Source organism: Hypanus sabinus, chromosome 5, assembly GCF_030144855.1.
Source record: "Hypanus sabinus isolate sHypSab1 chromosome 5, sHypSab1.hap1, whole genome shotgun sequence".
Classification (NCBI taxonomy): domain Eukaryota; kingdom Metazoa; phylum Chordata; class Chondrichthyes; order Myliobatiformes; family Dasyatidae; genus Hypanus; species Hypanus sabinus.
In genome coordinates, this window is record NC_082710.1 from 43,556,321 (window position 1) to 43,582,333 (window position 26,013).

Below are 26,013 nucleotides of genomic sequence, written 5' to 3' on the forward strand. Positions count from 1 at the left end.
ACTTTTCCGGAGTGTTCAGGAAGTCTACCCTGATTTTTGTTAGATTTAGTGTTTTTTAAAAAGAGTTCTAATGTTGAAAACTGTTCTTAAAAAAAGGAATTGGTGAAAAGAAGAAAAGTAATGGAGAGAGAAAGATCATTAAAACAAAAACAAAGACTTTTATTAAGATTGGCTATTTTTTAAATGTTTATGTAAGGGGCATAAGTGAACTGAATTGCTCAATTAATCACTCAGTTAGCCGCTCCCATATGGGAGGAGTTCACATACTGCACAAGCAGAGTTATCAGTAAAGTTCAGTTGAATATCCTGCATATTGGAGTCCTAGAGTGCTCTGCACTCTCCCTGTACATATACCTGTCTGGACACACCCCCTGCTGACTGCTCCTGTGGCTCCTCCCACAGACCCCTGTATAAAGGCGATCGAGGCCTGAGCCCGGCCTCTCAGTCTCCAGGATGTAGTATGGTGGTCCTGCTTGTTCCTTCTTCCAGTCAATAAAAGCCGATATCTCGCCTTTATGTCTCATATTGATGGTGCATCACTCCCTCAACATCAAACACAACAAGGAATATAGTGAGTATACTAGTGAGTTTGCCTTTTACTGCAAAGTAGAACCATTTGATAGACACAGCCGCCAGAATGTAAAAGTTCATTGCTTGCAACATTTGAGGCCTTGATGAGGAAAGAAAGATATTAAAAAGTATATGGTGTTAGAGTCAGAAATAAAGGTAAGAGGAAGGAATTAATTCAGGAAGCAATCAACAACTCTTGATGGCTGTGGTAAAATACCAGAGGTTAGGACAGGATGAATGGAGACAAGCAATTAATCAGTTTCAGTGCAGTGTTGAGATTTTGTTTGTCAGGCTTATTGGGCTACTTGTAGAGCAAAGCCAGTTGCAAAAATAAGGACTATGATTAATAGGGCACATGGAAGAAGCAGAGTTAGATGGGCAGAAAGATTATGGGACTGTGAAGCTTTATGTAGAAGATTTGAACTGTGAATTCAGAACAAGGTGCAGTTTGAGAGTAAGTGAAGACATGGATGATAAACTGAGTGAAGAGCATTGGAGAAGTTGGTCCAAATGATAACAGAAGAGTTGATGAAAGTACAGGTTAGGTTTTGGCAATAGTGATGAAGAAATATGATGCAGCCAGAGTTCCAATAAGGAGCAGATGAAGTCAGATTAGAGTTGTTACTGGGAGAAATTAATGTGTGAGGCATTGAAGAGCCTCATTGCAATGATCAAAAATAGGTGGTTAAAGAAAGTGAATGGGCAGAACTGGACAATAATTGCAGTTTTCAAGTGGCACAAAATAAAAATAGTGCTGGAAGATGATAGAACAGCAAAATGTTTTAGATCCCGAAAAGAGAACATTTCATAAGTACTCAGGCTTCTCCGGAGAAAGAAATAGTCATGACATTTCAGTTTCACGAGCTTTGCTGTTGAGTTGGGAACAAGCAAAGCTGGCGTTTTGGAACCTAGTCTGAGAGGCAGTCAAGATCCCGTGAGCTTCGGGCTTTTGTGAGGACTATGAATTTGCTGAGAACTTGAGGCAGATGCTGCGAATTGAAGAAGGGGTCATATGAGGAAAACCCTCAAGTCTGGTAAAAATAAATTGAGCTGGTGCCCTTTATATTTATCATCTGAGAAAAGAAAGTATTGTAAGAGGGCGAGCAATCTGAATATATTGCTGCCAAGTAACACACCATCAAGAGACCTATTTTTTAAATTGAAATAAACTACACTGACAAATTATAGAACATAATTTTGATTTGTTACTATGGTCCTTAAGCTTTAAACAGATAAAATATCTATTTATTAATGCCAAGTCAATGTTTTCAATTATAAGAGTTTGCAAAATATTATTCTAATTGCAAGATTCTTAAGAATCTAAAATTACACAATCTGTCTAGCGTTCAGATTTATGGTAAAAACTGCTGATATGCCTCCTTGTACCTTGAAGTGCTCAGAATTAGTTAAAAAGCAGATTTACAGTTCACTGAGCTGTGGCATGGATGTTGCAATATCGGGATTGCTGCCTCAGCAAAACCTTGTGAATGGTGAGGGGAGGAGCAGGAAAATCAGCCAGGGTTTCCACTCCCGAGTCTTCATGTTTGACTCCTGATTCATGAGTGAATCCAAAAATACTGGATTGAAAGCTTTTGTTTTATTTAACATGACTGCAGCTCTTAGCAGAAATAAGCAAACCATTTCATAGAAAATCATAGTAAGTGGGTAGCTTTAAAGAGAACATCAAAAAGTAATCATAAACACAAGAGATTCTGCAGGTGCTGGGAATTCAGAGCAACAACACGAAATGCTGGAGGAACTCAGCAGATCAGGTGTGAAGAAAGGTCCCAGCCCGAAATGCCGAATGTTTATTCCTTGCCGTAGGCGCTGCCTGACCTGCTCAGTTTTGTGTGTGTGTGTGTGTGTGTGTGTGTGTGTGTGTGTGTGTGTGTGTGTGTGTGTGTGTGTGTGAGTGTGTGTGTGTGTGTGTGTGTGTGTGTGTGTTTTGCTCTGGATTTCCAGCATCTGCAGAATCTCTGAGAATAACAGAAATCATTGATCTCTCTCTGAATATAAAGTATATTTTCCAAGCAGGATTAAACAAACTGCATGTATTTGCTTACTTTGCAACACCATACATTTGTAGTATACAAGCTAAGCAGAGGCCAAGGACTCACATATGGGCAAGACCAGCCTTCCTCACAGCACAAGAGATGGCCTTGATTGCAGTTAGCAGAGAATTCAGAAGCTGAGTGAACTCTCCCGTCCCTTTTGCTTTCCTTCCCTGTTCCATTACAAATCGAGTCATTGTTTCCACATCAACGTCAAAAGGCGACTGGTCCGACATTGTGGCAATATTCCTTTCTCTTCCGCAGTTGCAGGCGTAGTGAAGCACAGTGGAAGTATCAGACTGGAGAATCTATTTAAAGTCCCAGTCGGTAAGCCAACATTGAACAGCTGTTGGAACTATGCAGTCAAGATTGAAGTCAATCAGAGGTTGGAACATGCATACTGTTTTGACAGACATGTCTCCCACAAGCAGGGAAGATATATGACGCTGTCAAATTGAAGTTAATTCAGGATCTTTCGTAGCACCTCACTAGGTATCACCCAGTAGGTAAATGCTAACTAACCCACCTTTGTTAAACCAAAAACAGTTACAAATGTTAGAAGGTGTAACTGTTCCGGGGTGACATCACTAAAAGACTACAGAATATGCTAACATCATGCCACTTTGAAAGGTCGACTTTTTTTGCCTTGGGTCATGTGTGCAGTAAAGAACTGGCACGAGAAAGGAACTCACCCTGATTGAAAATGCCAGACTTCTTCAGTGACAGACTGGAAAGCTTTTCCCTGTAACTATATCCGGAGATAACATTTAGCGAGTCACCACAGAGAACCCAAGCTGAGATCTGTGGGTGAGCAGAGTGTGTTCCACACTTCCCCATGGGTGAGCATCACCTTCATGTCAGACTTCACTCCCACAACACGGCCAAGATCCTTCTCCTGTCATCCACGGGTCTCCTGGGCCACCTGCAAGAGTGATTTCAGTTTGCTAACCACGAAATTCTAATCTGAAATGGAAATCTTAAGCCCTATCCGATATAGATGGCTACAGGTACCCTCGTTAAAGGGGAGGTTACACTGTAACCAATTACTCTTCAAAAAGTAGCTCACTTGCCTGTTTATCCTTTACAGCAAGCTTAGCTACCAACAGCCATGATTTGAGCAGTGGGTCACCCCTCTGTACCAAGGAGGAAATACTTCCAGCTAGCAAAGTGGTTTAAGCACAGTTCATTTATTTTTGTTGATTCATGTTCAAATCCAGACAAAACTCATAAAACACATTTAAACCTCACAGAGGATTTTTATCTTATAAAAGAAAACCAAATTACTAAAATTGTCTAAAACTCAAAGGATTTCTGAAACACAGATACAATTCCTGTAAGCTAAAAAGACATACAAATGATGCAGGTAGATGAATCGTCCATCACAGAAATTGAAGGCAGAGAAGGGGATTCTAGTCACCTGTCTTTCTGTCCTCCTTCTTGATATTCTTTAATCATTCCTAATAAGCTTGAACTGCTCCCTACATTTATACTGTTTTTTTGTCACTTGGGTGACTTCAAGCAGACATGATATTTTTCAGAAACCCTTTTTACACAGCTTCTGGACAGAGTTCCCAGGTACTCACAATTAATGTGAAGCTACCTCTCTAAGCATAAAAACCTTTCACTACTAACAGCATACAACTATTAACAGATCAGCTATTTGATATGATGAGTGATAGTATTCATCTGGTCTGCAAGCTTTCTTGAACCTAATAACTAAGCCATGTTGTCTGGTTTGAAACAAGCCCAATTAAATAACCCCGTTGTCTTACACTGCCACTCTTCAGATGTCAGTCCAGGTGCTGTGGCCAGTATCCTGTGTTCTATAGGCAGTGTGTCTGTTTGCAAAGCCGTCCTTTTAACTTCAAACTGATTACTGCTTGACTTTTACATTAAAAACTGAAGATTGGCACCCATTTATGACAACGTAAATGGTTGGATGTTTATCTTACTCAAAACAACCCTTGATCTTTAGAAGTTTCAGCTGCTAGGCTAGAAATCTGCGCTTGGCAAAAAAAAATGCACCCTGTCCCTAGACTTTGATTATCCATCACACAAGGAAACATCTCCAAATAAAAAATCTGTGATATCTCAATTTGTTTAACAAAACCTGAAATTATTTGGCTTGAATTTCCATTCTGAGCATAGTAGTGACAAATATCTTCTCGGTGAATATCACTTATCTGAGAAAATTATCCCATCTAGAGAGAAGCAACAGATACCCATTTTAGCAACTGCCCATGTGCAGCAAATATTTGGCCCAGAATTTCTGGTCCTAGACTGACACCAGTGTTTTGTGATTCAGAAGCACTGGCTGTATCCATCACCTACTTAAATAAAGAGCTCCAAAATTGAAACAGCTCACCTCTTGAACTGCCTTTATCTCTTCCTTTGCTCTTTTATTCGCAGTGTCTTTCTCTTTGAATATCTTTCTGTTGACAAGGGCTTGTTTTCACATCATTTCCATTTCAAAATATCTTAAAGCAATTTACAACCAGTGAAATATTTCTGTTGTCATGTAAGAAATATAGCAGCAAATTAGAACACAGCCAGCTCCGATGTAAAGTGTCAGCAATTCATGCAAAACTGTGGTTGAATGGATGCCCATATCCTTTACAAGGTGGCCGTACTCCTTCTATAAAGATTTCCTTTTCTGCTCTTCGTCCAATGCATTAACGGCCATCTTACCACAGTTCCACGGGTACTGACGTGTCTCTGTGCCTTAGCCAAGGGTGGTGTCCATAGCGAAGCATCAACTCTTTTCAGCCACAAAGAAGTTAAAGGCCTTCTAGACTATGTTAAATGTGCAGGGGAACACCACCAAGAAACACAATACCATCTAATTTTGTGAAACAAAACCTAAGTTATCAGTCTTGGATTTCCAATCTGGTCAACCTGTTCTGAGCACAGTTAGGGTATTCCAGTGAAGGGGCATAATGGCCAAGATCAATCCTGTCTTAAGCCGATTGCATTTGTACCCTAATGAAAGACAAGTTACAGCCAAGACCACTTAATATCATTTAAGGGTAAAGCTCTTGGGAAGGGAGCCAACACTATTCATGTCAAAATATTTATACTAATTGATAAAAACGAAGCCGACACTGACAGGAATCTTCTGAGTACACAGCCCTGTTGGGCGCAATTCCTAACGAAGCCATCAGGAGCTGCAAGTCTAGGTTGGCAATAACAGGGCAGCCAGCCGTAAAGGATTTTGCATATGCACATGTCCATCTGAAAGTTCAAGTCGGCTGTTGTAAGGCATTACTTAGAGGGTAATCAGGAGATCGTGTGTTCATATCTTCTAGGCTTGATGCCCATAGCTGGGTTCCTGAGAGGTCAGTTACTGCAGCTGAAGAACTGAATTCCAAACAGCAGAGTCACCAATGAGACACGTGGCCTCAAAATTCAGTCAGGTTGGACAGCTTTCTTGTGAGCTAAGAAATTCCAATCAGGGACCTAATGAGCAACCCATCCAGTTCTTTCACTTCTTTCAGGCCTTCAACATGTCTGATGCATGAACACAGACAGTGGTGCCCAGTGCAGCTGTGTGTTGTTGCTATGATTTTTGAGCATACATGTAGCACAGACACTGAATGGCCCATGTGCACAATTGGAAACCGGCATCAAATAAACACACTTAAAGTGAAGCAAAGCACTTACACTTTGAGATTTCTCCATTGTGTTGGGATAAGCCCAGACTCCACAGTCCAAAATTTCCCCAAGTCAGTCATGGCCCTAGACACCCTCACAGCTAGCCACTAAATCGGCTCACCATACACTACACTGTTTTTGATGCAAAGGTTCTCTTACAGGAGCTGAGTCACTTTTGATACCCACAGTAATCAGTCTGGATTCATTCCTCTGTCACCAGTTTTATTTGAGCACATGCAAGTCGTCAAGTCAAGTCACTTTTATTGTCACTTCAACCATAACTGCTGGTACAGTACATAGTAAAAATGAGACAATGTTTTTCATGACACATTACAAAAATTAGACTGAACTACGTAAAAAACAACACAGAGAAAAAAAAAACACACAACAACTACACTAGACTACAGACCTACCCAGGACTGCATAAAATGCACAAAACAGTGCAGGCATTACAATAAATAATAAACAGGACAATGGGGCAAGGTACCCGAGGTTAATTGTACCCAATGACTTGGCCTGCTCAGCTGTCTGTGTCAATGAATTCCACATTAAAAGCTCCTCATATGTTAACCCCTTCATTCCTGGGATCATTCTCGTGAACCTCCTCTGGATCATCTCCAATGTCGGCACACCAAAACTGCTCACACTACTCCAAGTGCTGACCAATGCTTTAAGAACCCTCTTGTATTCTAGACTTCTCAAAATGAGTGTAACATTGCATTTGCTTTCCTTACCACTGACTCAATCTGCAAGTTAACATCTAGGGAATCCAGCAAGAGGACTCGATCGTTAACGACACCGGTCACCCAGGTCGTGCCTGGTTCTCATTGCTACCATCAGGGAGGAGATACAGAAGAGTGAAGAAACACACTTAACGATTCAACTACTTCATCTGCTATCCAATTTCTGAATGGACATTGAACCTATGAACACTACGTCACGACTTTTTATTTCTATTTTTTGCAACTACTTATTTCATTTAACTATTTTTTTTCATGGGTCCTTTTGCAGAGGCCTGGGAGCTTGAGTACTTGGCGCAGTGTCCTTGCTGTTCCTAGTAATGCTCTCTTCTGGCCCAAGATCTCAGGTGTTGTTCCCGGGATTTGTTGGAGCCTCTCTCCCAGTCCGAATGTCATAGCTCCAAGTGCTCCTTGCACCACAGGGATTACTCTGGCTTTAACTTTCCACATCCCTTCTATCTGCTCTTTCAAGCCCTGGTATTTTTCTAGCTTCTCATATTCCTCTTGATGTCATTCGGGATTGCCACATCTATTACTATTGCTTTCTTCTATTCCTTGTCCAATATCACCATGTCTGGTGTCTGGTTGGTCGGCCAGTACCTACGTATCATTATGTATTTGAAGTTCCACAGTATCTTAGCTCTGTCATTCCCCATTATATTCTCAGTTGTTTCCCATTTGAACTCGGGAGTGTCCAATCCATACTCAGTGCAGATGTTCCTGTACACTATTCCTGCAACTTGGTTGTGCCGTTCAGTGGATGCTGTCCCTGCCTGTATCATGCACCCTGCTGCTATGTGCTGGATGGTTCCAATGGATTCCTTGCACAGTCTGCATTTTGGGTCTTGTCTGGTGCGATAGACCCTTGTTTCTATTGTTCTTGTACTCAGTGCCTGTGTCATGGTCTGGTCCGTGAAGTCTGCATTCTGGTTCACGGTCTGGTCCGTGGACTCCAGACCCCGGGTCTTCTGGCTGTCTGATGTTTCAGTTGGGCTTAATCACAGGCACCTGATTCTCATATTGGGGCTGGAATATAAGTGGCCCTGGGTTCGAGTGTGGTTGTGGGTTTGTCTTGTTCTTTCCTCTGTGGGGGTAAGTCAGGCTGTCCTTGCTGTTATCCTATGGTGGGATCTGTCCCTTCCTGTCCTTGCCTCTGTTGGGTAAGTCAGGCTATCTTTGCCATTACTCTGAGGCTAGACTGTCCCTTCCTTCCCTCTGAAGCCCTGCTGGCTACCTTGCCTGTATTGCTGTCAAGTTCAGCTGCTGGAGTGAGACCGGAGCCTTGCCATGCCAACAGAAGGAACTATCTATTGTTGAGCTTGGAACTGTCTCTTTGTGTCCCTGTGTTTAGTGTCTGTGTGTGAGTCCTGGCCCTATGTCCTGACCCTGTATAAAGTCCTGGCCCTATGTCCTGTTCCCAAGGAAGGGTCCTGGCTCTGTGTTCTGTGTTCCAGTCCAAGGCTCTGTGGATGTTCCAGTCCATGTCCAAGTCCAGGTTGTAGCCGACACCTTGAGTCCTGGTCTTGTCCAGGGCTAGTGTTTGTGTCCAGTTATGCCTCTCCCTGCTTCTGCTTTGCTCCCCCTCGACCCAGGCTCTGGGTTCCTGCCCCCCCCCCTCGACCCAGGCTCTGGGTTCCTGCCCCCCCCTCGACCCAGGCTCTGGGTTCCTGCCCCCCCCTCGACCCAGGCTCTGGGTTCCTGCCCCCCCCTCGACCCAGGCTCTGGGTTCCTGCCCCCCCCCTCGACCCAGGCTCTGGGTTCCTGCACCCCCCCCCTCGACCCAGGCTCTGGGTTCCTGCACCCCCCCCCTCGACCCAGGCTCTGGGTTCCTGCACCCCCCCCCTCGACCCAGGCTCTGGGTTCCTGCACCCCCCCCCCCTCGACCCAGGCTCTGGGTTCCTGCACCCCCCCCCCCCCTCGACCCAGGCTCTGGGTTCCTGCACCCCCCCCCTCGACCCAGGCTCTGGGTTCCTGCACCCCCCCCCCCTCGACCCGGGCTCTGGGTTCCTGCCCCCCCCCTCGACCCGGGCTCTGGGTTCCTGCCCCCCCCCTCGACCCGGGCTCTGGGTTCCTGCCCCCCCCTCGACCCGGGCTCTGGGTTCCTGCCCCCCCCTCGACCCGGGCTGTGGGTTCCTGCCCCCCCCTCGACCCGGGCTGTGGGTTCCTGCCCCCCCCTCGACCCGGGCTCTGGGTTCCTGCCCCCCCCTCGACCCGGGCTCTGGGTTCCTGCCCCCCCCTCGACCCGGGCTCTGGGTTCCTGCCCCCCCCTCGACCCGGGCTCTGGGTTCCTGCCCCCCCCTCGACCCGGGCTCTGGGTTCCTGCACCCCCCCCCCTCGACCCAGGCTCTGGGTTCCTGCACCCCCCCCCCTCGACCCAGGCTCTGGGTTCCTGCACCCCCCCCCTCGACCCAGGCTCTGGGTTCCTGCACCCCCCCCCCTCGACCCAGGCTCTGGGTTCCTGCCCCCCCTCCACCCAGGCTCCGGGTTCCTGCCCCCCCCCCCTCGACCCGGGCTCTGGGTTCCTGCCCCCCCCCTCGACCCGGGCTCTGGGTTCCTGCCCCCCCCCTCGACCCGGGCTCTGGGTTCCTGCCCCCCCCTCGACCCGGGCTCTGGGTTCCTGCCCCCCCCCTCGACCCGGGCTCTGGGTTCCTGCCCCCCCCCTCGACCCGGGCTCTGGGTTCCTGCCCCCCCCTCGACCCGGGCTCTGGGTTCCTGCCCCCCCCTCGACCCGGGCTCTGGGTTCCTGCATCCCCCCCCCTCGACCCAGGCTCTGGGTTCCTGCATCCCCCCCCTCGACCCAGGCTCTGGGTTCCTGCATCCCCCCCCTCGACCCAGGCTCTGGGTTCCTGCACCCCCTCCACCCAGGCTCTGGGTTCCTGCCCCCCCTCGACCCAGGCTCTGGGTTCCTACCCCTCCCCTCGACCCAGGCTCCGGGTTCCTACCCCTCCCCTCGACCCGGGCTCCGGGTTCCTGCCCCCCCACCTCGACCCGGGCTCCGGGTTCCTGCCCCCCCCCCTCGACCCGGGCTCCGGGTTCCTGCCCCCCCCCGACCCGGGCTCTGGGTTCCTGCCCCCCCCCTCGACCCGGGCTCTGGGTTCCTGCCCCCCCCCTCGACCCGGGCTCTGGGTTCCTGCCCCCCCCTCGACCCGGGCTCTGGGTTCCTGCCCCCCCCCTCGACCCGGGCTCTGGGTTCCTGCCCCCCCCCTCGACCCGGGCTCTGGGTTCCTGCCCCCCCCCTCGACCCGGGCTCTGGGTTCCTGCCCCCCCCCCTCGACCCAGGCTCTGGGTTCCTGCCCCCCCCTCGACCCGGGCTCTGGGTTCCTGCCCCCCCCCTCGACCCGGGCTCTGGGTTCCTGCCCCCCCCCTCGACCCGGGCTCTGGGTTCCTGCACCCCCCCCCTCGACCCGGGCTCTGGGTTCCTGCCCCCCCTCGACCCGGGCTCTGGGTTCCTGCCCCCCCCCTCGACCCGGGCTCTGGGTTCCTGCACCCCCCCCCCCGACCCAGGCTCTGGGTTCCTGCACCCCCCCCCCTCGACCCAGGCTCTGGGTTCCTGCACCCCCCCCTCGACCCAGGCTCTGGGTTCCTGCACCCCCCCCCCCCTCGACCCGGGCTCTGGGTTCCTGCCCCCCCCCTCGACCCGGGCTCTGGGTTCCTGCCCCCCCCCTCGACCCGGGCTCTGGGTTCCTGCCCCCCCCCTCGACCCGGGCTCTGGGTTCCTGCCCCCCCCTCGACCCGGGCTCTGGGTTCCTGCCCCCCCCTCGACCCGGGCTGTGGGTTCCTGCCCCCCCCTCGACCCGGGCTGTGGGTTCCTGCCCCCCCCTCGACCCGGGCTCTGGGTTCCTGCCCCCCCCTCGACCCGGGCTCTGGGTTCCTGCCCCCCCCTCGACCCGGGCTCTGGGTTCCTGCCCCCCCCTCGACCCGGGCTCTGGGTTCCTGCACCCCCCCCCCTCGACCCAGGCTCTGGGTTCCTGCACCCCCCCCCCCTCGACCCAGGCTCTGGGTTCCTGCACCCCCCCCCTCGACCCAGGCTCTGGGTTCCTGCACCCCCCCCCCTCGACCCAGGCTCTGGGTTCCTGCCCCCCCCTCCACCCAGGCTCCGGGTTCCTGCCCCCCCCCCCTCGACCCGGGCTCTGGGTTCCTGCCCCCCCCTCGACCCGGGCTCTGGGTTCCTGCCCCCCCCCTCGACCCGGGCTCTGGGTTCCTGCCCCCCCCTCGACCCGGGCTCTGGGTTCCTGCCCCCCCCTCGACCCGGGCTCTGGGTTCCTGCCCCCCCCCTCGACCCGGGCTCTGGGTTCCTGCCCCCCCCTCGACCCGGGCTCTGGGTTCCTGCCCCCCCCTCGACCCGGGCTCTGGGTTCCTGCATCCCCCCCCTCGACCCAGGCTCTGGGTTCCTGCGTCCCCCCCCTCGACCCAGGCTCTGGGTTCCTGCATCCCCCCCCTCGACCCAGGCTCTGGGTTCCTGCACCCCCTCCACCCAGGCTCTGGGTTCCTGCCCCCCCTCGACCCAGGCTCTGGGTTCCTACCCCTCCCCTCGACCCAGGCTCCGGGTTCCTACCCCTCCCCTCGACCCGGGCTCCGGGTTCCTACCCCCCCACCTCGACCCGGGCTCCGGGTTCCTGCCCCCCCACCTCGACCCGGGCTCCGGGTTCCTGCCCCCCCCCTCGACCCGGGCTCTGGGTTCCTGCCCCCCCCCTCGACCCGGGCTCTGGGTTCCTGCCCCCCCCTCGACCCGGGCTCTGGGTTCCTGCCCCCCCCTCGACCCGGGCTCTGGGTTCCTGCATCCCCCCCCCCTCGACCCAGGCTCTGGGTTCCTGCATCCCCCCCCTCGACCCAGGCTCTGGGTTCCTGCATCCCCCCCCTCGACCCAGGCTCTGGGTTCCTGCACCCCCTCCACCCAGGCTCTGGGTTCCTGCCCCCCCTCGACCCAGGCTCTGGGTTCCTACCCCTCCCCTCGACCCAGGCTCCGGGTTCCTACCCCTCCCCTCGACCCGGGCTCCGGGTTCCTGCCCCCCCACCTCGACCCGGGCTCCGGGTTCCTGCCCCCCCCCCTCGACCCGGGCTCCGGGTTCCTGCCCCCCCCCGACCCGGGCTCTGGGTTCCTGCCCCCCCCCTCGACCCGGGCTCTGGGTTCCTGCCCCCCCCTCGACCCGGGCTCTGGGTTCCTGCCCCCCCCTCGACCCGGGCTCTGGGTTCCTGCCCCCCCCCTCGACCCGGGCTCTGGGTTCCTGCCCCCCCCCTCGACCCGGGCTCTGGGTTCCTGCCCCCCCCCTCGACCCGGGCTCTGGGTTCCTGCCCCCCCCCCCTCGACCCAGGCTCTGGGTTCCTGCCCCCCCCCTCGACCCGGGCTCTGGGTTCCTGCCCCCCCCCTCGACCCGGGCTCTGGGTTCCTGCCCCCCCCCTCGACCCGGGCTCTGGGTTCCTGCACCCCCCCCCTCGACCCGGGCTCTGGGTTCCTGCCCCCCCTCGACCCGGGCTCTGGGTTCCTGCCCCCCCCCCTCGACCCGGGCTCTGGGTTCCTGCACCCCCCCCCCCGACCCAGGCTCTGGGTTCCTGCACCCCCCCCCCTCGACCCAGGCTCTGGGTTCCTGCACCCCCCCCTCGACCCAGGCTCTGGGTTCCTGCACCCCCCCCCCCCTCGACCCGGGCTCTGGGTTCCTGCCCCCCCCCTCGACCCGGGCTCTGGGTTCCTGCCCCCCCCCTCGACCCGGGCTCTGGGTTCCTGCCCCCCCCCTCGACCCGGGCTCTGGGTTCCTGCCCCCCCCTCGACCCGGGCTCTGGGTTCCTGCCCCCCCCTCGACCCGGGCTGTGGGTTCCTGCCCCCCCCTCGACCCGGGCTGTGGGTTCCTGCCCCCCCCTCGACCCGGGCTCTGGGTTCCTGCCCCCCCCTCGACCCGGGCTCTGGGTTCCTGCCCCCCCCTCGACCCGGGCTCTGGGTTCCTGCCCCCCCCTCGACCCGGGCTCTGGGTTCCTGCACCCCCCCCCCTCGACCCAGGCTCTGGGTTCCTGCACCCCCCCCCCCTCGACCCAGGCTCTGGGTTCCTGCACCCCCCCCCTCGACCCAGGCTCTGGGTTCCTGCACCCCCCCCCTCGACCCAGGCTCTGGGTTCCTGCCCCCCCTCCACCCAGGCTCCGGGTTCCTGCCCCCCCCCCCTCGACCCGGGCTCTGGGTTCCTGCCCCCCCCTCGACCCGGGCTCTGGGTTCCTGCCCCCCCCCTCGACCCGGGCTCTGGGTTCCTGCCCCCCCCTCGACCCGGGCTCTGGGTTCCTGCCCCCCCCTCGACCCGGGCTCTGGGTTCCTGCCCCCCCCCTCGACCCGGGCTCTGGGTTCCTGCCCCCCCCTCGACCCGGGCTCTGGGTTCCTGCCCCCCCCTCGACCCGGGCTCTGGGTTCCTGCATCCCCCCCCTCGACCCAGGCTCTGGGTTCCTGCGTCCCCCCCCTCGACCCAGGCTCTGGGTTCCTGCATCCCCCCCCTCGACCCAGGCTCTGGGTTCCTGCACCCCCTCCACCCAGGCTCTGGGTTCCTGCCCCCCCTCGACCCAGGCTCTGGGTTCCTACCCCTCCCCTCGACCCAGGCTCCGGGTTCCTACCCCTCCCCTCGACCCGGGCTCCGGGTTCCTACCCCCCCACCTCGACCCGGGCTCCGGGTTCCTGCCCCCCCACCTCGACCCGGGCTCCGGGTTCCTGCCCCCCCCCTCGACCCGGGCTCCGGGTTCCTGCCCCCCCCCGACCCGGGCTCTGGGTTCCTGCCCCCCCCCCCTCGACCCGGGCTCTGGGTTCCTGCCCCCCCCTCGACCCGGGCTCTGGGTTCCTGCCCCCCCCTCGACCCGGGCTCTGGGTTCCTGCCCCCCCCCTCGACCCGGGCTCTGGGTTCCTGCCCCCCCCCTCGACCCGGGCTCTGGGTTCCTGCCCCCCCCCTCGACCCGGGCTCTGGGTTCCTGCCCCCCCCTCGACCCGGGCTCTGGGTTCCTGCCCCCCCCCCTCGACCCGGGCTCTGGGTTCCTGCCCCCCCCCTCGACCCGGGCTCTGGGTTCCTGCCCCCCCCTCGACCCGGGCTCTGGGTTCCTGCCCCCCCCCTCGACCCGGGCTCTGGGTTCCTGCCCCCCCCCTCGACCCGGGCTCTGGGTTCCTGCACCCCCCCCCTCGACCCGGGCTCTGGGTTCCTGCCCCCCCTCGACCCGGGCTCTGGGTTCCTGCCCCCCCCCTCGACCCGGGCTCTGGGTTCCTGCCCCCCCCCTCGACCCGGGCTCTGGGTTCCTGCACCCCCCCCCCTCGACCCGGGCTCTGGGTTCCTGCCCCCCCCTCGACCCGGGCTCTGGGTTCCTGCCCCCCCCCTCGACCCGGGCTCTGGGTTCCTGCCCCCCCCCTCGACCCGGGCTCTGGGTTCCTGCCCCCCCCCTCGACCCAGGCTCTGGGTTCCTGCCCCCCCCCCTCGACCCAGGCTCTGGGTTCCTGCCCCCCCCCCTCGACCCGGGCTCTGGGTTCCTGCCCCCCCCCTCGACCCGGGCTCTGGGTTCCTGCCCCCCCCCTCGACCCGGGCTCTGGGTTCCTGCCCCCCCCCTCGACCCGGGCTCTGGGTTCCTGCACCCCCCCCTCGACCCGGGCTCTGGGTTCCTGCACCCCCCCCTCGACCCGGGCTCTGGGTTCCTGCACCCCCCCCTCGACCCGGGCTCTGGGTTCCTGCCCCCCCCCTCGACCCGGGCTCTGGGTTCCTGCCCCCCCCCTCGACCCGGGCTCTGGGTTCCTGCCCCCCCCCCCTCGACCCAGGCTCTGGGTTCCTGCCCCCCCCCCCCCCTCGACCCAGGCTCTGGGTTCCTGCTCTCCCTCGACCCAGACCAAGTCTGAGCTTCATGTCCTCGTCCAGCCCTGGAGTCCTGTGCCCTGCCCCCACTTCCAGTCCTGTTGCCTTGCCACGTCTGGGCCTTGCCTGGATCCGGAGTCCGAGCCCGAGTCAAGACCCATGTTCCGGGTCCCTGTCCTGTCTCTGGCTTGGAGTCCTTGCCCAGGTTCCCAGTTCCTCATCCAGGTCCCACTTTCCTTCTCTAGTCCTAGCCCATGCCCTGTCTCCTAGTCTTGTCCAGGGTTGTTTCTTCCCTACTTCTCTTGCTTTCTTGATACACTTAGTCCTGTCCCTAGTACTTCAGTGTCTGTGTCTTGCATTTGGGTCTGTAGCCAATGCCGACCTTATGACTGCCTGTTCCTGTGCAGCCATGAGCAGTGCCTTCTGTACTGTCCCTCAGCCCTGTCATTTGCAGCCATTGGTGGCACTTATGTCAGCCATCTCTGATATCTGGCAATGGTACATCCCATGCAGTGGCTTGTCCTGCTCTGGTCTCTGGTCCTCTGGCTCTGCTTCACCCACTTCCATTTCCATGTCCCCTGCCTGCTGTCTGAAGTATTCTCTAGCAGGTTGTCCTTAGGGGCCATCTTCCTGACATACTCTTGGATGATTCATACTACTTTCAGGATTGTGGCCTTGACACCTCCACGTCTCCATCCTCCTTTATTCCAGCAGGTGTATGGTCGCTCAACATTGGGTGTTGGATAGAATCCCCCATATATTGTTAGTAGTTTTGCAGTCTTGATGTCAGCAGCTTCCAGTTCAGTCCTTGGCCAGCACACTATTGTGGCTGTGTATCTGATGACTGGTTGGGTGAATGTGTTGATGGCTCTGATCTTGTTCTTCTAATTCAGCTGGCTTTTTAGGACCTGTTTCACACTTTGGAGGTTCTTGGATGTTGCAGCCTTCCTTGAGTCCTCATTGTGGCTTCCATGCGCCTGCAGGATCCCCAGGTGTTTGTAGCTGCCCTGTATGTTTGGTATGTGGCCTTCAGGTAACTGGACTCCTTCAGTCTTGATGAGTTTGCCTCTTTTCACCACCGTCCAGCTGCACTTTTCCAGTCCAAATTACATCCCGATGTCTCTGCTGTGTACCTTTGTCAGGTGGATTAGTGAGTCAATGTCTCTTTCATTTCTGGCACACAGCTTGATGTCATCCAAGTACAGGAAGTGTCTGATGGTCACTCCACTCCTGAACCTATACCCATGTCCACTCTCTGAGATGATCTGGCTGAGGGGATTCAAGCCTAAGTAGATCAGCAGTGGAGACAGTGCATCACCCTGTATATTCCATATCTGATGGACTCTTGTGCTATTGGCTTCAACTTGACTCCTAGCATTGTCCTCCAATGACGCACGAATTTCTTGATGAAGGTCCCTAGTGTCTTGTTGACCTTGTACAGAGACAGGCATTCCAGCATCCCTGTGTGGGGCACTGAGTCGAATGCTTTCTGGAAGTCGATCCAAGTTGTGCTCGGGTTGGTTTGCCCGGTCTTGGAATCTTGATTTGTCTCCGTGTTGCTTGAAGCCTCTGGTTCCATTATCAATTCCCCTCTGAGTGGGGCTCAGGAATTTACATAATACTCCTTCAGCTTGGTGGCTATGGTGCCTGGTAGGAGCTTCCATGTTGTTGACAGGCAGATTATAGGCTGGTAGTTTGATGGTGTTGTTCCTTTGTGAGGATCTTTCATTATGCGTACTGTTCTTCCTTGGGCTAACCGGTCAGGGTGCGAGCCTGCTTCTAGCAGTTGGTTCATTTGACCTGCCGATCATGTGTGTACTGCTGTTCATTTCTTCAAACCAAAAGGTGTGGATCATGTCAGGCCCTGGTGATGTCCAGCTCTTCATACTTGCTACCCGTTGCTAGACATTTCCTGCTGTGATGCTGTGATGCAGCATTTCCTGCTGTGATGCTGTGAGGAATCTTCCTCTAGGAGATTGCAGAGGCTTATTTGTAGGTCTTTCAGCCACTGGGCACTGGTGTTATGTGATGCTTCTTTATCCCATATATCTTTCAGTACTCTTCAATTGCCTTTTCGGTTGATTCAAGTACTGGCATGTTGCTCTGGAACTGTGCCAATACTTTTCCTGGTGCTTTGGAAAAGAGTGTGCTTATTCGCTTGGGCCTCTGCATCCTTGGTGTACCTCTGTAGTCTGGTAGCCAGAGATGTTAACCATTGTTTGGCAGTTTCCAGAGTTTTGGCTATGGACGTCCCTCTGCACTTTCTTAGTAGCCAAGATGAACCTTTGGTCTTTCCCCTTCCTGCAGCTGTTAGTCTGCTGACCTTGGCCTTGTGGTTTTCATCCTGGCTTCCAATCCTTGTCTCGCGGTTGGGGAGGGGGCGAGTTACAATAGTACTTACTCTCCATTGTATTTCATTTGTAGCCCAGCATTTCTAGCACCGTTGCTGCAGCTGATGCATATATCAGATTATTGATCCCAATTCTGTTGGAGGTTGTAATTGTGAGTCGTATTTCATTGGCAGCTTCTAGCAGACTGCCTGACAGAATTTTATCACCAAGTCTAGGGAGCCTAGTCGTTGATTGACAGTCGCCATTTTAGCTGTGATCTGTCTGGTTGCAGCAGCCAGTGTCGAGGTGAGGTTCGAACATGCATTTCCCGTGATACTATTACCTTTGCGCCATCTGTGAGTTGTGGAGGTGGGGTTTGAACTCGCATTTCCTGATCAGCTCAGTTCTACGGTAAAGTTGCTGTGTGCATCGTGATTGTATGTCTTCCAATTCAAGATGTGATAGCAATCCCCTGTTGACAATACCTGATCGCTGGGTAACCAGTTGATTTTCCATGAGGCTGGACGAAGGTCTTTGTGGGCCAGAGACCCACGTGCACTTGATGTATCCTCTTTCATGTGGGTTCCTGTTGAAGTAGCATTCCATTAACTCTATGCTGTCCAGTCTCATCCATTTAAGGTTTGTTTCATTTCTCGCTGGATGGTCTCTGTTCCCCAACCATTGGCGCGGACCTTGTTAATCCGGACGATGTCTGAGCTGGCATGACTCTTCTTGCTCTTGTCAGTCTCATCTGAAGGTTTTTGTGGACAGATGTAGCGCAATGTGAGGGGTCCAGCCCAAGACACCTACCAGGGTGTCACCCCCAGGACCTGAACTCCAGACCCCTGTGTCGCAGAGCCCGGATGGTTCCTGGTGTCAGCCTGTTGGCCTTGGAAATGTGTATGTGAGTGTGTATATACGTATTGTAATTCAGTTTTCTCTCTATCATGTATTGCATTGTACTGCTGCCACAAAGTCAACAAATTTCTCGACATGTGCCCGTGATACTAAACCAGATTCGGACTCTGAATGGCATGTAAACAAAAGCTTTGCACTGTACCTTGGTTACCTAACAATAATAAAACAATGACCAATTGCCAATCCAATTGTAAGCTTATATGGCATACAAGAGTATTTCTTGGCCAATCTACAATTTAATGACTGCTTCTTGACCAACCTGAAATAAGACCCTGACCCTGGTTATTATCCAATTATAACAAGCACCCCCTTGATTCAACTGATTGACCAATGCTGGGTCCCTCCAAAGGTCATTTGTACCCAGCAGGCCTGTTATTAATTATAGTTACCCATTGCACCTTTCTGCATTCCTACTAAGGTTAATTATTTTAGTTGTAAGCCTATTGCTCCTTTATGTTTTTAAAATAACATTCCAGGGGGCTGAAAAATCTGCATAATCCAGGTGTTGGAAATCTGAAATAAAAACATAAAATGATGAAAGCACTCTGTAGATCAAATCCATTGACCAGAGACATTAGCTCTATTTCTCTCTTCGCAGATGCTGCCCCACCTGCTCAATTTCTAGTTTCTGGGTTTTTTCTTTGGTTTTAATTCCAATGGAGAGTTTTTTTTTAAATTTTGTACTGCCAAGTCTACTGGTCCAATTATAGAAACCTGATCTGTCTTGTTTCACATGTTAGGAACATTTCTTCTGTTCTAACACAATTTATATATGTTGTGAAAAATGTCACATGTCCAAAGCAAAAAAGAAACAGAACCACATTTTTCCTGCTGTGATCAGTAGGATAGTGGCAATGCAATCATACCAGTGAAAGTTCAATTCAGTTCCGTTCCCTTTGGGGGTGTGTAATGTGTATTTTCCAATCGGAGAACGCACTCGTATTCCAGGAAGTGCTGTCTCATGCTTACCTCGACTTAATTCCAACTGAAAACCTTTTTAAAATTTTCTGAATAGTCATCTCCAATCTATAACTACTCCACCCTCATTTAATATTGCACCGTCAGGAGTGTCTAGGACCTGTCTAGGAGTGTGGAGAAGATGTTGCCTAAACTTAGGGGACTGCATTACGAAGCAAAGTTATGTAGACTAGGACTTTATTCCCTGGGACTCAGGAAATTGAAGTGTGCTGTGTAGCGGTGTGCTACACGCAGCGCTAAAATTACGAGGCGGAATTACAGTAAAATTACGGTAACTGCAGTCGAAAGAAAAAACTTTATTCGAAAACTTCAGCCTCACTTTTAAGCCTCCCTCAACCGGCCCCCCATGGCGCAGAGGCTCCAAAGCTCTGTGCTCGCAAACCCCCGTAGGCTATCTAATTGTGAGTCGGTTCGGATGCGCCAGGAAATGGGTCGCCACATAACCCCCCCCCAGAACCGGCGATACACCCCCCAATGTCCACAGTCTGGGCCAGAACCTGCTTGGGAGGTCGGCCTCTGCGCCGAGGCGCCGGAAACTTGGCCGGTTGCGCCAGGTCCACATGGGCCGGTTTGAGGCGGTCCACTGTGAAAACCTCCTCTTTCCCCCCAACGTCCAGCACGAACGTGGACCCGTTGTTCCGGAGCACCATAAACAGCCCCTTGTATGGCCGCTGCAGCGGCGGCCGATGCCCGCCCCTTCGTACAAACACAAACTTACAGTTCTGTAGGTCTTTGGGTACGCAGGTCGGGTGCCGCCCGTGCTGTGAAGTGGGTATGGGGGCCAGGTTACCGAGCTTCTCGCGTAGTCTGCCCAGGACTGCTGCGGGTTCTTCCTCTTGCCCTCTTGGGGCTGGTAGGAACTCCCCGGGGACGACCAGGGGCGCGCCGTATACCAACTCGGCCGACGAGGCGTGCAGATCGTCTTTGGGCACCGTGCGGATGCCGAGTAGGACCCAGGGAAGCTCATCCGCCCAGTTGGCTCCTCGCAGGTGGGCCATGAGGGCCGACTTCAGGTGACGGTGGAAACGCTCCACTAGCCCGTTCGACTGTGGGTGGTAGGCAGTTGTGTGGTGCAGCTGAGTCCCCAAAAGGCTGGCCATAGCTGACCACAGGCTGGAGGTGAACTGGGCGCCTCTGTCGGAGGTAATGTGGGTTGGTACACCAAAGCGAGATATCCAGGTGGCGATCAGGGCTCGGGCGCAAGATTCGGAGGTGGTGTCGGTGAGCTGGACTGCCTCTGGCCATCTTGTGAACCGGTCCACGATAGTCAGGAGGTGCCGCGCTCCGCGCAACACTGGCAGGGGGCCCACGATATCCACATGAATGTGGTCGAAACGCCGGTGGGCGGGATGGAACTGCTGCGGTGGTGCTTTGGTGTGCCGCTGCACCTTGGCCGTCTGGCAGTGCATGCACGTTTTGGCCCATTCACTGACCTGTTTGCAGAGTCCGTGCCAAGCAAACCTGCTGGAAACCATCCGGACAGTTGTCCGGATGGAGGGATGCGCCAAGTTATGAATGGAGTCGAAAACGCGGCGCCGCCAGGCTGTCGGGACGACGGGACGGGGCTGGCCGGTGGCGACGTCACAGAGTAGGGTCCTCTCACCTGGGCCCACGGGGAGGTCCTGGAGCTACAAACCGGAGACTGCGGTTCTGTAACTCGGAATCTCCTCATCTGCCTGCTGCGCCTCTGCCAGTGCCTCAAAGTCTACCCCTTTGGAAAGGGCATGAACGGTAGGGCGAGAGAGCGCATCCGCCACGACATTGTCCTTACCCGAGACGTGCCGGACATCCGTCGTGTATTCAGAGATGTAGGACAGGTGGCGTTGCTGGCGGGACGATCAGGGGTCAGACGCTTTCGTAAACGCAAAGGTAAGCGGTTTGTGGTCCGTGAACGCGGTGAAGGGCCGGCCTTATAGGAAGTACCTGAAATGCTGGATTGCCAGGTAGAACGCCAACAGTTCCCGGTCGAAAGCACTGTATTTAAGCTCGGGTGGTCGCAGGTGTTTGCTGAAAAACGCAAGGGGTTGCCAGCGACCTGCGATGAGTTGCTCCAGCACCCCACCAACTGCCGTGTTAGGTGCGTCCACTGTGAGGGCGGTAGGGGCGTCCATTCTGGGATGTACTAGCATTGCGGCGTCCGCCAAAGCTTCCTTCGTTTGAACGAAAGCGGCGGCGGACTCCTCGTCCCAGGTAATGTCCTTGTTCGGACCCGACATCAGGGCGAACAGGGGGCGCATGATCCGGGCAGCTGAAGGGAGGAAGCGGCGGTAGAAATTGACCATACCTACGAATTCCTGAAGGCCTTTGATCGTGGTGGGTCGGGGAAAGAGGCGGACCGCATCTACCTTAGCGGGCAGAGGGGTTGCCCTGTCTTTAGTAATCCTGTGGCCCAGGAAGTCAATGGTATCGAGTCCAAACTGGCATTTGGCGGGGTTGATTATAAGACCGTACTCACTCAGTCGGGCGCAGAGTTGACGGAGGTCGGACAGATGCTCCTGACGACTGCCGCTGGCTATGAGGATGTCATCCAAATAGATGAACGCGAAGTCCAGGTCCCGTCCCACCGCGTCCATTAGCCGCTGGAATGTCTGTGCGGCATTCTTCAGGCTGAACGGCATGCGGAGGAACTCGAAAAGGCCGAAAGGGGTGATGAGAGCCATTTTGGGGACGTCGTCGGGATGCATCGGGATTTGATGGTACCCTCGGACGAGGTCTACCTTGGAGAAGATCCGTGCGCCGTGCAGGTTTGCTGCAAAGTCCTGAATGTGCGGCACAGGGTAGCGGTCCGGTGTGGTAGCCTCGTTCAGCCTGCGGTAGTCGCCGCACAGTCTCCAGCCTCCCGTCGCTTTGGGCACCATGTGCAGGGGGGAGGCCCATGGGCTGTCGGACCGCCGGATGATCCCCAATTCCTCCATACTCTGGAACTCCTCCTTCGCCAGTTGGAGCTTGTCCGGGGGAAGCCGCCGAGCGCAGGCGTGGAGGGGTGGTCTCTGGCTCGGGATGTGGTGCTGTACGCTGTGCCTGGGCATGGCCGCTGTGAACTGCGGTGCCAGAACCGATGGGAACTCCGCCAGGACCCTGGTGAAGTCGTTGTCGGACAGCGTGATGGAGCCGAGGTGAGGGGCTGGCAACTGGGCTGCACCCAGGGAGAACGTCTGAAAGGTCTCGGCGTGTACCAGTCTCTTCCTGGGCAGGTCGACCAGTAGGCTGTGAGCCTGCAAAAAATCCGCACCCAGAAGCGGTTGGGCTACGGCGGCCAGTGTGAAGTCCCATGTGAACTGGCTGGAGCCGAACTGTAGCTGCACCTGACGGGTGCCATAGGTCCTTACTGTGCTGCCATTCACGGCCCTCAGGGGGGGACCCAGTGCCCTGCTGCGGGTGTCGTAACTCGTCGGAGGTAAAACGCTCCAGTATCGACCAAAAACCGGCGTCCCGACCTTCTATCCCACACATACAGGAGGCTATCCCGATGGCCAGCCGCCGTAGCCATCAGCGGCGGCTGGCCCTGGCGTTTCCCGGGAACTTGCAGGGCGGGCGACAACGGTGGGCTTCTGTGCCCCACCGCTGGTGGTAGAAGCACCAGTGTTCATTGGGCCGGGGGTTGGCGGGCTCTGCGGCCGGGCCTGGACTAGTTTGCTGCCGGGAGCGTGGCTGGGAGATCTGTGCGATGGACGCCCCGCTCACCTTTTTGGCATTCCACAGCAAGTCCGCCCGGGCTGCCACCTTCCAGGGGTCACTGAAATCCGCGTTGGACAGCAGCAGGCATATGTCCTCGGGCAGCTGCTCCAGGAATGCCTGCTCAAACATGAGGCAGGGTGTGTGTCCGTCGGCCAGAGACAACATCTCATTCATTAAAGCCGAAGGAGGTCTGTCGCCCAAGCCGTCCAGGTGCAGTAAACGGGCAGCCCGCTCGCGCCGTGAGAGTCCGAAAGTCCTGAGGAGCAGGGCTTTGAAATCCGTGTACTTGCCGTCTGCCGGGGGCGACTGTACGAACTCCGCGACCTGGGCCGCTGTCCTGGTCGAGGGAGCTCACCACGTAGTAGTAGCGGGTGTCTTCTGAGGTGATCTGGCGAACGTGGAATTGGGCTTCGGCTTGCTGGAACCATAGGTTCGGTCGCTGTGTCCAGAAACCCAGCAGTTTCAACGAAACTGCATGAACAGCAAAAATCGTTTGGACCGTCGGGGTCACCAATTGTAGCGGTGTGCTACAAACAGCGCTAAAATTACGACACAGAGTCGGTAACTGCAGTCGAAAGACAAAACTTTATTCGAAAACTTAAGCCTCACTTTTAAGCCTCCCTCAACCGGCCCCCCATGGCGCAGAGGCTCCAAAGCTCTGTGCTCGCAAACCCCCGTAGGCTATCTAATTGTGAGTCGGTTCGGATGCGCCAGGAAATGGGTCGCCACACTGTCATATTAGATCACAAGGCACAGATAGGGAAAACATAGATTTTTTTTCCCCCCTCAGGGAGATGGTGCTAAAAACAAAAAGACATAGGTTTAAGTTGGCAGGCGAGAGATTTGAAATGGACATCGGAGGCAGCTTCTTCATATTTGAAATAAATTGCCAGAAACACTAGGGGAGTCAAGCATATTAGCAACATTTATAAGCAAACTAGATAAGTAGATTTGGGGGAGTAGATTTAGGATGGCGATGAGGAGGAACTGCTTTTCCCAGAGGGTGATGAATCTGTGGAATTCTCTGCCCAATGGAGGCTACCTCAGTAGATAAACTTAGGACAAGGTTGGATAGATTTTTGCACAGTAGGGGAATTAAGGGTTATGGGGGAAAGGCAGGTAGGTGGAGTTGAGTCCATGGCCAGAGTAGTCATGATCTTATTGAATGGTGGAGCAGGTTTGATGGGCCAAATGGCCTACTCCTGCTCCTATTTCTTAGGTTCTTGTGTTCTAAAACCATAAGACATAGGAGCAGATCTAGGCCATTTGGCCCAAAGAGTCTGTTCCACCATTCCATCATGGATAATTCATTATCCCTCTCAATCCCATTCTCCTGTCTTCTACCATAAACTTTGATACTCAAATCAAAGATCAAGAAACTATCGACTTCCACTTTAAATGTGCTCAGATTTTACTTCCACAGCTGTCTGTGGCGATGAGTTCCACAGATTCACTAGCTAAAAAAATCTCTGTTCTAAATGGACACCCTTCTATTCTGAAGCTGTGCTCTCTGATTCTAGGCTCACCCACTATAGGATACACCTTCGGCACGTCCATTCTATTAGGTCTTTCAATATTTGATACGTTTCAATAAGATCTCCCACCTCATTCGTATCAATTCCAGTGAATACAGACTCAGAGCCATCAAATGTTCCTCGTATGTTAAGTCTTTCATTCCCAGAGTCGTTCGTGTGAACTTTCTCTAGACCCTATCCAATCTTTTTTCAGATAAGTGGACCAAATCTGCTCACAATACTCCAAGAGCAGTCTGACCAATGCCTTATAAAGCCTCGGCATTGCATCCTTGGTCTTATATTCTAGTCCCCTCGAAATAAATGCTACATTGCATTTGTCTCCCTTACCACTAAAGGTAACCTTTAGGGAATCCTACACACATATTCCTAAGTCCCTTAGCACCCTGGCTTCTTTAAATTTTCTTCCCATTTAGAAAATAGTCTGTGCCTTTATTCCTTCTACCAAAGTGCATGACCATACACTTCCCCACGCTACATCCCTTCTGCCACTTCTCTGACCATTTTTCCAAATTGTCCAAGTTCTTCTGCAGATTCCCTACTTCCTCAATACTATCTGCACCCCACCCCCACCTGTCTTGGTATTGTCTGCAAACTTGGCCACAAGCTATCAGTCCTATCATTTAAATCATTGACATATAATGTAAAAAGAAGCGGTCTCAACACCAACTTGGGAAGAAAACCATTAATCACCAGCAGGCACCTAGAAATGGCTCTTTATTCCTACTCTTTGCCTCCTCCTAGCATATCCATGCTAGTATTTTTCCTATAATACTCTTATCTTGTTAAGCAGCGTGTGTGGTATCTTGCCAAATTGCTTCTGGAAGTCCAAGTAAACAACATCCACTGACTCTCCTTTGTCTATCCTGCTTTCTCAAAGAATTTGAACTGATTTGTCAAGCAAGATATCCTATTAAGGGTTCCTTTAACTTGAATCTCCCTAATCAAATTTGGTTCATTACACAACACCCAATCCAGAATTGCCTTTCCTCTAGTGGGCTCAACCATAAGCTGCTCTAAAAAGCCATTTTGTAGGCATTCTACAAATTCCCTCTCTTGGGATCCGTGAAAAACCTGATTTTTCCAATCTATCTGTCAGCCTATACTGAAGTCCCCCATGAATTTCATAACATTGCCCTTTTTACATGCCTTTTTCTATCTCCCATTTTAATTCATATCTAACATCCTGGCTACTGTTCAGTAGCATGTATATACCTCCCATCATGGTCTTTTTACCCTTGCAGTTTCTTAACTCTTATCAACAAGGATTCTATATCTTCCGATCCAATGTCATCTCTTTCTAAGTGAAACACCCTGATTTCCTTGGCTGCATAAGTCTAGGGAAGACAACGTCCAGCCCTGCCAAACTCGTGAGATTGAGGCGTGCTTGATCCCACCCCAAACTCTGGTTTGTGTGGATGCTGTGTCATTTGCTACTGTTACAAATTATTGCAACGAAATAACACAGTGCACTGCATATGAATAAAGGAATTATGTTTATGAATCTTAACTGAAGGGTTAGTAAAGAATAACAAAAAGAACAGGGCCCATTCTAATTAAACAGTCAAATATACATAAGTTGGAACTTATCTTGAACTTCTGTTACTCATGCACTGGGCCCTTGGTCAATGTGAAAGCCTACACCACCTTCCAAACGTTGCTCACAATCCATGTCTAACAAACAGATCCCCCACCGGATCGTATGCCACGACTGGTTCTCCCCAGCATCTCTTCTTTTCACCTCCTCTTGAAAAAACGCCCAAGAT

The 26,013-nt window shown here is 53.8% G+C and overlaps 1 protein-coding gene across 1 annotated transcript in view; it reads right to left on the reverse strand.

The window, feature by feature from the left end:
* The window catches only part of LOC132394105 (fructose-1,6-bisphosphatase isozyme 2-like), an 84,962-nt gene extending 76,342 nt beyond the window's left edge, over window positions 1-8,620 (reverse strand). Inside the window, exon 1 of the mRNA XM_059969854.1 lies at window positions 2,688-8,620. Within this exon, the coding sequence (XP_059825837.1) occupies window positions 2,688-2,857 (170 nt within the window). The 5' untranslated portion in view covers window positions 2,858-8,620. The remainder of the gene's footprint in view (window positions 1-2,687) is intronic.
* Window positions 8,621-26,013: the final 17,393 nt, after the last annotated feature.